Source organism: Mastomys coucha, unplaced genomic scaffold (genome assembly GCF_008632895.1).
Source record: "Mastomys coucha isolate ucsf_1 unplaced genomic scaffold, UCSF_Mcou_1 pScaffold11, whole genome shotgun sequence".
Taxonomy (NCBI): Eukaryota; Metazoa; Chordata; class Mammalia; order Rodentia; family Muridae; genus Mastomys; species Mastomys coucha.
In genome coordinates, this window is record NW_022196893.1 from 23,554,387 (window position 1) to 23,567,571 (window position 13,185).

At 41.3% G+C, this 13,185-nt stretch overlaps 1 protein-coding gene and 1 long non-coding RNA gene across 2 annotated transcripts in view; one reads left to right on the plus strand and one right to left on the minus strand.

The window, feature by feature from the left end:
- Positions 1-13,185, minus strand: part of LOC116078244 — an 85,165-nt gene that overhangs the window by 9,286 nt on the left and 62,694 nt on the right. The gene's annotated exons all lie outside the window — the stretch shown is intronic.
- Pdzrn4 (PDZ domain containing ring finger 4) overlaps positions 3,160-13,185 on the plus strand; it is a 161,458-nt gene continuing 151,432 nt past the window's right edge. The window contains exon 1 of the mRNA XM_031353315.1: positions 3,160-3,474. Within this exon, the coding sequence (XP_031209175.1) occupies positions 3,406-3,474 (69 nt within the window). The 5' untranslated portion in view covers positions 3,160-3,405. The remainder of the gene's footprint in view (positions 3,475-13,185) is intronic.

The window sequence follows — 13,185 nt, forward strand, 5'->3', positions numbered from 1 at the left end:
CCTCTCTTCCCCTCCCCTCCCCTCCCCTCCTCTCCTCTCCTCTCCTCTCCTCTCCTCTTCTCTTCTCTTCTCTCCTCTTCTCTTCTCTTTTCTCTTCTCTTTCATGTCCATCCACACAAAACTATCAGCAGTGTCAATCTGGTAATTACTTATTCCTGGTGTGGTTTAATATGTGCTTCTCTGTTCTCTGAACTGGTTATGAACTGCTTGCCTTTGGAAAGCCTTTGAGTGGCATCATTTTCTCCTATCAAGTGACATAAAATATCCACTTATCTCTGATATGTGTGAGAGTATGTGTCACATTGGCAGCCAATAATTCACAGTCCCTAGCCTGGATGATTGGCTGAATGACTGAAGGCTCCTGGCATGGGAACAACCTATACTCTGTCTTCACTAGTTACTCAGTAGAATTCCATAAAGAGACAGCCTTTCTCAGCTCTCCCTTGGCTATTCAGTGATTTAAGTTATGTAAGGTGAACATGAAAATTGTTGATGCCTTCATTGCCCTTCCAGCTTAAGGTTTGACATTTAAATTAGATCTTGATGGACACATGTCCCATGTGGAATGACGTGTGTGGGGAGCAGTAATTACAAGTTAAAAAGCAATGAAATGAAACAACCCTATCTTGAGATGTACCATTCCCATCTCTATGTTCTCACAGAGAATATTTAGAAAGGTACTCACTCCTTATTAACACTCCCCAAAACTGTATCTAATGGATTTGGGTTTTGGAAATATTTCAGATTAATGGTATTTTTCTCCATTTCCCATTTTATGCAATTTTCTCATACAAGATAAACTGCTTAGTCACTAAGAAATCTGACCTTCATATTCCAATGAAATTTGGAAGAGCCTGGAATCATGGGTCCTTTGTTCAAAACACCCTCTAATTCTTTGGGATGAGCCCATTAGCAGCAGAGGTTGGAATCTTTCCAGGGTAAATGGGCCAAGGGCAGCATTTGATAAATGACTGGAGAAGCCACACTTGTTCCCTCGGTTGGAAACAAAAGAACCGAGAGCTGGTAATGAATGAACACCAGGGCCAGAGCAGCTGCAGAGCTGGACAAACGGCCAGTGGAAACTGCTTACCTCGCTGGAAGGCTCACTCTACTCGGTAATTAAGAAGACATTCTTAAAGCTTTGATTGTTTATTTTTTTATTAAAAAGTCAACTCTAAGACATGGTGAGAGCTGCAAATGAGTAGCAGCTTAGTTAGTTCCTTACCCAGCTTTCAAAACCTTCACAAAGCAGTTTAGTCAGCGCTGACGAGCTTTATTTACCCCGAGATAAATAAACTAGCCATCCTTGCCATATTGTACTCTAATTCCTTGACCCAGGTATTTGCCTGCAGAATATCAATGCCCAAGACTCCATCATGCACTTACAACTCAGCCTAGGAACTTCCAAATGCAATCAGTGTGTGCTTGAGAGAGGTGAGCTCTAACATCTTCACACCTGATAACATCCAATATACCGATTCTTCTACACTTAGAAAATTTCTGTTTGTGGCCATTGATTTTCATAGAATTCCTTGTGACTGCTTCTCTGAATACACTTGTTCCATAAGAAAAAAAAAAAAAGGTTCTAATTAATGTCTCCTACAAGTGGTTTCTAATTTGCAGGATGTCCTGGTGGACTTTGTTCACATGAGTATCACCGATTATCATGCCACTTTCAGGAAGGTCCCTGGTCTTGGCTTCCATCCAGGCTGTTAGGTGAAATTAGGCTCGGAAAATCTGATTATTACCTCCCCAGGGAAATGGCCAACAATAACTGCTCATCTCAGGCTACTTGCTAGAGTTGAGGTGTTGCTACTCACAAAGCCAATTTGTTAACAATTAGTATTCATTTGATTTATTTCCTGTTATCGATTCTAATCATTTCACAAAACACTTTTGGGAAATTGGACTCCAAAAAGTATGTATAAGGAAATGTTTAGCAATTAAACATCTTCAAAATCTACTGTGATTCCTAGCAAAAGTCACAAGTATACAAGTAATTATTTTTGTTTTTAAATTCTCCTGCTACCCTGTCCAGTGTTCAATGTACTGGACAAGCACATACTTCTTAATTATCAGAGTTTTTGGATAAGTCAATGTTGGATCAAAAGAAATTGGCCTTTATTAATCTCTTTGGCTATCCGTAGTGTATCTTTAAGGAACTCAAACTACTACCTTGCAAAACAATGTAACTGTTTGTGAGTGTGAAATTAAATGGATTAATTGTTTTATTTGCAGATCTAAGCTTTGTCTTTAGGTCTATATTCACCTTTGCATATTGTAAATTCCAAATATAGAGCCACAAATGGTGGAATCATCATGCATTACATTAGAATATAAATATTGCCAGTGTCAGCATCCTGAAATATTATATACGACTTTAATAAAATTAGCATAAATACTATATACATTGGTAATTTATCTAAGGAAGTCGATTGTATTTATCTCATTTTTAACTATAGATCTACATGCATAATGGTGCTTCAAATGTCTATTTAATGGACATGCCCTTATTATCTAATTAAAATATTTATTATCTGTCCCAGTGTCATCTGCTCACACTTGCTTGAATGTTCTTTATTTGCAGTGGGACGCTATGCCTTGCATTTTTTTCTGGGTGCTGATCTTTACAGATAACCCACTCAATCATTTCTATTGGGTCAAAATTAAAACTGAATGAATCCCCGCCCCCCCCCCACAAGCACTCTCATCCTTTCCTATGCCATGTATAATTTCCATTTGTTTCTGGATTTATTTTCTAAATTTAAATAATTGCTCTTATTTACCTTCCCTGTATTAAATACTGTTGAAAGCATTTCTTGTCTTTGTTGCAAAACAAGGAGTTGTGAACGAAGTAATTTCTGTTTCTCAATTTTTTTATTACCAGATTAGAGGCTTATATCAATGGAAAAATTAAATGTGTGCTCTTTTAAAATGCCCTATGTTCAACCCCTCTATCCTTAATAAACAGAGATGGTATTGACACAAGTGAATTTTGTTTAACCACACTACATTTGCTTCTTAATTAGTGAATATTCATCTGTCATCAGCAGCAGCTATGACACCCCACCCCGCTAACATGTTCTGTCATAAATAATCAATGAGGCACTATTAATATTCATGAGCTGGAATCTGTGTAGTCATGTGCACTGATGCAGAGACAGGGGGAGTGTTGCCATGAACTGACTGGAAACTCTGTGTGTATCGTTGAGTGCAAGATACTTCGGGAACGCGGAGAGCATGCACCTTGGCTTCTGCCTTCCGCTACCAGCGGTGTGTCTGTTTCTGGATCCAAGTGACTGATGACAAACAGTCCTCAAGTCTGGAGGGAGATTCCCTTTCAGCTCACTTGCCTTTCAGTTCTGGGGAAACTAGAAGATTTGTGCACTCCCTCTGCTTCCTAGAATGGGCTGCAACTTGTGCACTTTTCAGAAAAGAGAGGAACACTACAAACTGCTGTACGAAGTTTCCCAGGTGAGTGCAGGTCTGTCCGCCCGCGAGCAGCAACTAAGCAGCCCGGCTTTGTGTTCATCTGAGCGATGGGAAATGATTTCTGGCTTCCTTGATTTCTGTCTTTCAAGTGCATTTCGGAATCGAGGGCAGGCTTGCTGTTTAGGGGCTTTTTATTTGAGGTTTGGGTGGCAGTTTTCAGTTTCCTTGCCACTCCCCCTTCAGATGACTTCCTGTGGGATTCTTTTAGCATTTTGTGTATCGGCTGCCAAGATGTCTGTCAAGTCAGAGGAGGAACGCTGAGATCCGGACTGTAGTCTTTTGAGAGACTTCTCTGGTTTTGGGATCATGTTGACATTTGAAAAATCAATTGTATCATTGTCTGCATAGATACTGGGAGTTAATAGGTCTGTGATCTCAGTTATTTTGAATAGACAGGAAAAGTTTCTTGCCAAATCTGGTTAGCCAGAGGAAATTATTTGATTAATGAGACATTTTATTTTTTATTTTTTTTGTTTTGGTTTAAGAAAAAAACTTGGTATTTTGTATAAAGGAAAATACATGATATGTCTTCAATTCAAAAAAAGAAAAACAAGTTTTCTTACCATCTATTCTTGGCTCCTTGTTCTATTTTTTGCCTGATTAGTACTATAAACTAATAGCAAGCACTTATTTCAGTGTACATGTGTGACCTAGGGAAAATCATATAAATTCAAATATCTCTTTAATGTGTATCTGCGGGCTTTTCTTGTTTAAAAAAAGGGGGGAGACTATATAGTCAGCTACCATAATTTTAATATAATGCTATTAATTTACTGATGATTATTATTACTATTTACTATTGATTTACTATTTATTTTAAGCAACACTCACATGCAAATGTGTCATCTGGCAGAATAAAGTTTATTCCTCCTGTCTTCTAGCCTGCTCCAAATTTGACAGGACCACTTTATTTTTTTAGAGATTATTGCTGACGAAAGACAAGGTTGGGACTTTGGTGGTCTATGGTCCAGCAGTAGCCAAGTGCCCACTGCCTACTGGCTCCCTCAGACCTCCCCCGCACCCCCCCACCGCGTGATTCATTTCACAGTGGGCTAATTACAAAGTGGATTTGCTACACATGAAACAGCCTCCTCGGTTGCAATGTTAATGCACATTTTCATGGTAATGTGATCAGAGGCTCATTAGCCAGTTTCCAAAATGATCCTCTGCATTAATTAAATATAAAAAATGATTCCTTTATCACCAGAGAGAGGAAAAAGAAGATTAACATTGTTAATTACACTGGGGGGCAATACCTTTGGCTTTGCTTTGCAAAAGGAAAACCTATAAACTTGCCTAAGTGTGAGCTAAAGTAGCGCTGTCTGCTGTCTCCTGGATGCTTGTGGTTGGCTCTTGAAAACTGTCTCCAGGTGGAGCACTCGCCTTTAGTTTGCTTCTTAGAGTTTGACTTCCAGCTTTGGTTTCCTGTGGTCAAGGACTAAGGAAGTGGGTTCATCAATCTGCTGCTGGTGATTTTTAAATCCTAAATCCAAATTATGTAAAAGCATAGTGCGTGGGCGCGTGGCGGGGGTGGGGGTGGGGGGATTCGCATCCTCAATTATGCCTGGCATACCACGTTTATATCCTGGCGGGGCAGGGTTACTGCATCCACCAGGCAGCAGTGTGTTTGCTCAAACGCAGGAACCCTTTGTTACTGATTTTGAGAATGCCTCTCTGTGAGTTTTGCCTTTAAGTGCTTTCCAAACCTTGAACAAACAGCTAAGCCATGCTCCTTATTGCCTCTGCCTGGTCTCCTCCATCCATTTATTTTATTCTCTCTCCTCGTGAGCTGCAGTACTTATGGTCTTTAATAAAGGGGTGAAATGAAGGATTAGCTTCCATTTAACTGGCTTTTATTAAATAAGAAACCTCAGCTTAAAGATCTCGCCTGCGTTTTCCAAGAGGGACCCTCCTGCAGCGCATCCCGGGCTTGGCGGTCTATTTTATTGAGTTAATGGATAAGATAAGGTATCAAAGGGAAGCAGTGATAGGCTCACATAATACACTGAGAAGCTGCAAACTATTTTCTGTTTTTATTTGAGGGAAGGCAGCTCAGAGCACACATGACAGTCAGCACAGTCTCAACCAGGTGTTCTAGAGGATACATAGCTGCCCTCTCCCCTCTCCCTCTCCACACCCCCGCCCGACCTCCCCTAGGGCCCCGACCTCCCCTAGGCCACCTCCCCCACTCCCCACCCCTCCACCCAGAAGAGAGGCTACAGTTCAAAAAACCTTCTTGAGGCTCGAGTCTGATTTCTAACAAGTACATTGAGATGAAGCTGTGCACACCTGACTGCCCCCAAACTGTATGTTCGTATACTGAGAACTCCCGTATCACCTGCATTTTATTTCTTTGTTATTTTTAATAACCGAGGAAAATTCTGGTTTTCAGGGGGGTGGGGGAGAGGACAGGACGGGACCCTGCAAAATTAGCAGTGACTCCTCAATGTGTTCCCCCCCTGCTAAATGCACGTTTCTTTACATTAGGATCATTATAGTTTTGAACTTTCCACATTGCCTCTCTGGATTTAGTGATCTGATAAGCAGGCCAAGCAGAACAGGGTCGTAATTGCAGGAAAAGAGGAACTCTTGCCTAGAGGCTCGTCTGGAGGAGCCTAGGGAGGCAGCCTGAAGGACATGTATTCAGGTGGCAGGTGATTTCTTTCATGTTTTGGGGAATTTTTTTTTCTTGCTCTTACGGAGGAGCTGAGAGTTTCACTTGGCAGAAAGAGATGGACAGTCACCTCAAGAAAATTATTTTCAGCTGGGTTTGGTCTGGTCAGGGTCTACTAGGAAGCTCTGAGTGTGAATCTAGGGCTGGGGCAGGTAAGAGTGGGACCTTTCCTCCAGGCGGTGTCACCTGCCGTGCCTTGCATCTGATAACTTTTACGTGTGCCAGGAACACAGCTGTTTCCTACAGTGATTTACTTTATGCAAAGTAGGTTATTTATTAACCTCTTAAGAATTAATAAGTGGGTAATTCAAACACTGCCCTTCTATTGACAAAAGCTGAGCTGGCCATTTTGTGTTAATGTGATTGAACAACCACCTGTGCTAAGTAAGGCGGTCAGGCTTCTTTGACCCTAATAGCGTCTCTTCTTCTGAATGACACCCGGCAATGCTGTCTAATGTAAGGGTTTCTTACCCTCATTGCTCATGTAAATTAAGTGTGTAACTTTCTGGCTGATTAAATGATAAACTAACCAATGGCATGCTTCATACTGTTGAGCAGTGTAGTAAAGGAAGGAGTGAATGTGTGAAACTTCACACTCTTTCCACAAAATGTGTATTATTTCACTTAAATGTAAACCTCTTGTTCTTACTTGCCAAATCAGAGACTAGAAATTAACTTACCTCAATCTCAAAAAGCCAGAGGTCAGGTCATGGGGGTCTGTGTATGAAGTCACCGTTTTGACCCTATTTTCTTTTGAATTTTTTTTTTTATGAGACAGAGTTCTTTCATTTATCTGAATAACTGAGCACAGCAATGATGTCCATCCCTTACCAGCCAGCATAATCTGAACTGAAAGCAACACCAATACCACTGGGCATGGTGGCTGATGCCTGTGCCTCAAGTAGTTTGGAGGCTGAGGCAGGAGGGTTGCTGTGAGTTTGATGGTTGTCTGGACTGCAGTGGAGAAGGCTGTCTTAAAACAAACAAACAAACAAACAAAAAACCTGAAAGTAAAATGTACCGCTAACAATTCCTTCCTGTGTTGTAAACACTGTCCTGGATGATTTCTCCAAAATGTGTAATCCTTTCCCATCATTTAAGAATTCTATTTGCTTGCATGTTTATTTATTTGTGTGTGTGTGTGTGTGTGTGTGTGTGTGTGTGCCTACTATGCTTGCAGAGGTCAAAGGAGAGCTTGTAGGAACTGGTCTTTCCTTCTACCATGTGTTTCCGGGGGATCTACTCTGGCCGGAAGGATTGGCCACAGGTGCCTTGCCTGCTGAGCCATCTCACTGGTCTCTTTTCCCATCACTTCAATATTAATGTTAAGATCCCCCTTGCCTACAGGGTTTCTCAGATCCACATAGTTTTGGAGCTTCTGTTCTTGTGGGTTCTGTTGCGGACTCTTCAGATACCTACTTTTGCCTTAAACTATGTAAAGCCAACTCAGAACTTCTTGGCAATTCACTCCATGTTTCCAAACTCTAGTCTTCCTGCTTGGGAGCATAGGCTGGAAAGGGATATCACTGTCTTTGTTGACACCATTAATTGTACCTCTATACCATTTCTACTCCTCCTCCTCCTCCTCCTTCTCCTCCTCCTCCTCCTCCTCCTTCTCCTCTCCACACCTTTCATTAACTCTGCCATTAACACTGTAAGAATGTTCACTTCAGGATTTATTAGTGGGTTGGCCTACCCTGGTCACTATACAGTTATAACTTTCTAGGCCACATTTCATGGCTCCCAATCCTTATCAAATGATAAAGTTATTCTATCCTTCTTCTCCAAGTGCCATTCCTGAAGACCTTCTCTTCACTTTAAATCAGCTTCCCAATTTGTGACCTCACTTTTACCTCTAGCACTATTTCCCTATCACTGATTCAAATTTCTTCTCTGGCATAGAAATTTTAGGAATTATCAGCAAAAAGAAATTCTATCCCTCCTTGAGGTCATTAGGGTTCTTATAGATGCTTCATACCTGTGAGAGGTCCTTCTTCATGTCTGCCTATTTGTGAATGCATTGGAAGTTTCTGGAAGGCAGGTCTGGTGCCCATGTGTTCTTAAACCTATGCTGCCTGCCTACCCTCATGAAAGCTGACTGTGGTGCCTTTCCAGCCCACAGCTTTAGACTCGAACCTTCCCACTTACAACCACATATCTGGAAGCTGCTTAGACCGAGGGCAAGTACCATGTACAAGTGACTGGAGGTTCTTTTAACAGGTTTTCCAGTCTCATAAATGTAGTCTAGAGAACAGATCATTGGTAATGGGATTGTAGCCAAAAGGAATACATGGTGTTATGTTTAGACTGAGGATCCTAAGGGATATAGTCAATTACATAAAGCAGGGCACACATACAAGAATCAGAGACACCGAAGAAATCAAACAAATGGGTTAGATGCAAAGAAAAGCCCAAAGAGTAAGTACTAGGATGTCAAAATACTCTCATTTCCCAATACAATCCTGTAATAGCCTTCTATTTTATTTACATCAACAAAGTGTGTAGTCCTTACAACCAGAAGGATAGATGAAGGCATGTTCTAATAATGTCTCACTTTTGCTGACTATCCAGCGGGTGACAGAAGTCTAGATATGCTACTCAATTCAATGGACTTTCTGTAAATAGTGGCTTCTTAAATATATGTCAGGCCCTAGCTTTGTGATTGTGAACACAAAGAAAGTTTCACAAATCCTTAATTTTGAGAACTACACAGACTGACAGTGGAGGGGAGACACATCGACATAGTGTCACGTAATGTTCCAAGTGAAGCATGAAACCAACAGATATATTGATGGGTGCCGGAGGGTGCAAACATATCAAAATGACAGAGAGAGGGAACAGGGGAGAGGCAGAGGAAAATAAAACTGGAGGAACATAAGAAGTTCACAGAAATGACAAAACAAAGAGTGGGCTGGGAGAGAAAACTCTAGGCTTGGCTTTAGAGTAGGTAAGACCAAACTAGAAAGTCCCCTGTGTTCTGATCTTTTGTCTTCTTTGTCTCCTCCTATCTTCTTTTCTTCCTCCTCCTCCTCCTCTTCCTCTTTCTCCTCCTCCTCTTCCTTCTCCTTCTTTTCTCTTCTTCTTCCCCTTCCTCCTCCCTCTCTCCTTCCCCTCCCCTCCCCCTCTCCTCCTCTTTCTCTTCCACCTCCTCCTCCTCCTCCTCCTTCTTCTGGAAGGAGGGAGGGAGGGAAAGAGAGCATTGAGTGGTTGGCTGTGATCTATGTTTTGGGCCTGTGGATGGTATACTTCAACAAGAATACACCAAGGAAAACCAAATAGGAAGCCCTTCCAAGGGCCAGTCAGGGAAAAGCCTATAGGCTTCTGGCTTACGAGACTCTGTATGGGCTTGCACTGCCAAAGAGAACAGTAGAAGTAGAGAGCTGGAAATGGAAAGAAGGCTGTTGGTGTGATTCATTGACTCATCTATGATCCCCCAAAGAGTGGAGTGGCAAATACTGTAAGCAAAACCTTGACGTAAACCACTGTTGGAAATCTGCACCCAGGCAAGAGAGAAGAACGGAGAAGAGGGGAGAGTTGTGTATATGACTCATGAACACACAGCTGAGAAACAGCAAAGGAGAAGAAAGCAAAGTAGGAAACAGAACCCATAGGGTGAGACTGATGTGACTTGTGGGAGGAGCTAAGAAGAGGGCATTCTAAAAAGCAACCAATACAGTCAGTGCATCAGAGGGACAAGAGAGAATGGAATATCTGTCACATGCTTTCCAAGCCCTCTCCAAGAAAAGCCATTGGCCCCAGTTACTGGGAGTCCACACAGCTAAAGATGTCACTGCTGGCCCCTTTAGGGGCTTCTTAGCTGCAGAGAACCAGCTCACCCAAGCTCATTCCTCTTCCTGGAAGACACATATCCAGAGATAACTGATGAAAACATCAAATGTACAAAGGGCTGGTAATCTTGGTCAGACCTGGGACTGTCATTTGAGCTCAAGTGTTGCCTGCAGCTGTTGTTGTCCTACCTCATAGTTCAGCCATGTGGCCAATCCCCCTGCCACTGGCCAACCCCTTTTCCCCCCAACCCCACCATGTATTTCAAGGGTTACAATTAGTAAGGAGCATACTGCATTCGGGTTCAATGTGCACCTGGCCTCGTGATTACAGAGCATGTTAGAATGGAAATGGGAAAAAGGAATCCAGGAACAGATGGTTTAAAAAACAACGTAGATAGACTGGCCATATATCCCATAAGTTCAGATATGACAGATTATGAAAGAGTTACTGCTAACATCTGAGTGTACCTTTTCTCTCTTGTTTGCAAAATTACTTAAAATGATGATTATTAAAATTGGAAGTCATCTTTGCTTTTAAAATTCAGATCTTGAAGTCATCACGTTCAGATAGTGGTGAGTTCAATAGGAGCCGGGGAGTGTAGCTCAGTGGCAAGTTGCTCATGTATATGTCCAAGATCCTGGGTTCAATCCTCTGTACCACAAAAGGACCTTAGTTTCTTTTTCTAGATGCCCTTTAATCCAAGACATTTGAAGAAACCTTCAGGGTTAGTTTTGTGAAAGACCTTTTATGAAAATTATTTGGAAGTCAGCAAGATGGCTGAGGCGTTAAAAGACACCTGCTACCAATCCTGATGACCTGCGTTTGACTCCTGAACCTCATGTGGTAAAGTGAACTGAGTCAAAGTTGTAGTCTCACCTGCACACACACACACACACACACACACACACACACACACACAAACATACACCAAATAAAGAGATGCAAGAAAATTGAAATAAATATTTTAATGATTCTCCATGACTTATGTAACTTTAATAAGCAAAGTGTCTTCTCCTACTGGGAAGACCAAAATATCCCATTTCCCCACAATGTGCATCATTACTTTAGATTCCTACCATTTATTTAATTGATCTAGACACTGGAGCCCAGCCATCTCTAATTACATAGCCATGTTCAGTTACACACAGGAGAAATATGGTACTGAAAATGAAACTGATAGGAAAGCCAGAATATTGTACCATTCAAATTGTCTAGACTGTTCAGGTGAGTAGGATAATTAAATTAGAAAATTCCTTAATTTTAAATTTTATTGAAAATATTTCTAAAGTATCTTATGTGATTTACATAATTACTTAACATATGTATAATTATTATTCATTTCCAGTCACGTTAGCTAGTAACAAATGATTGCCTATCTTTAGCAAATAGTAGTTTCTTAACTTTGTAAGAGTTAAGTAATTAAGTATAAAGATTAATTGATAGTGAAAAAATCCTTCTACAGCAATCAGCATTCAGTACATTCATTTTATATAAGTAGATTCTCACATATTGAATCTTCACAAGTCATTTAATCGGGTGCTCAATCAATCTTACTAAATGATGAAGGAAGACACCAGAATTAAATCACTAGGCAATCAAGAAGAAGCCCTGGGTTGTGGTTCTGTGATTGATATATGCTCTGGAAAGGTTCAGGATTCATGGCTGAGGTCTGCAGCCAGAACAGTCTCCTTCCTCGGTTAACCTTTAGTGAACAACTTTCTGCCCTTACCTGTCCTAGGGCTCGCACCTTCAGGAATGTAGGCCTCCTTGTAACTCATGGGTTGAGGTGCCACTGGGTGGTAGATTTGTCTTCACATTTCCAATTCTAGTAATGCAGCTGTGTTTCCAGGCTATCAATTTCTAAAGTCATCAATATAACCTGTCCCATCTCCTTCATACCATAGCCCTTTTTTCTTTCTTAATTCTATCTCTCTCAATGTAGAATACCAGCTTTAAAAGAGTTATTATGAAGAGTCAAACACCTCTGTCACTATGGTTTAATTACATAACTTCATTAGCCATTATTTAATAGTTGGATATCAACCTTAAGTGTTTTGTTGATGATTAAATGAAATGATACGCTTAAAAGGTATAGCACATTCCAGGGCTGCCACAAGTACTAGCTCTTATAGTGTTAATTTCATCTCAATCTAACAATGACCTGGGGAGGATAGATAACACTGTACCCATTCTACAGGTAAGAAAACAGAAACACAAAGTCATCACAAGACAGGTTCATACTGCTAGCAATGGGAATACCTTGAAACTCATATACAGACCTAGCTAATGGCAAAGTGCATGTTGAAATTATTACAAAACCACATGTCCCATTTCCTTCGAATTGATCCACAACTATTGAACATCTGACACACAATGAGCATTTGGTAAATATCTGATCAAGGAATGGAAAAAGAGAAGAAGTCAAGTCTATAATCCAGGACTTGAAAGGCTCATACAGGGAATTGTGAGTTTGATACCAGTTTGTGTGCATGTAATATTATAAAGCACATTTGCTCCTTTGCCTGAGCCAGGCTCTCTGCTTAGCTTGGAGATCATGTTCCTGCCAGCCTGTACTACCTCCTTTCTGGGGCTGGCCTTACCTCCAATTTGCCCATTTCTCCCAGCTAGCTTTGCCAAGCTGCCAACAACTGCCCCACTTTCCCTCTTTCTCCTCCTGTCCTCCTTAGTGCCATGGATAGAAAACACTAGAGAATTTTATTATTTTAAAACTAACCAGATAACTCGATGGCTGGGCGAAGAATTTCTTGCCCTAATCCTATCAACTAGCTCCCTCCAACCTCCTCAGCCCCGACTCGAGCTGGAGGCTACAAACTCTAGGTGCCCCAAGACCTACATGACTGCAGCTTCCTCCTCATTCTAAAGCCTGGTCCAAATCTCTCTCTCCTCTCCCTGCATCTCCTCTTTTCCTCCTGGGACCTGGAAGTCCCACCTTTTTCTTTTTGCCCAGCAATTGGCTCCTGCCTTTTTTATTGACACACTCAAGAGCCAATGAGGGAAACAACACCTCCCTCTACAAGTTTGAACTATGACAAGACCCTGTCACAAACAAACAAAATGATATGACATGATACGTCATGGAAAAGAAATGATGAAGGAAGAGAAAGGATAAGAGCGGGAGAGCGTAGGGTGGCAAGCAGGGGGAGGGGGGAAGAAACAGGGGTTTGTTCTTGTTGTTGTTTTGTTTTGTGTTTTTTTTTTTTTTTTTTTTT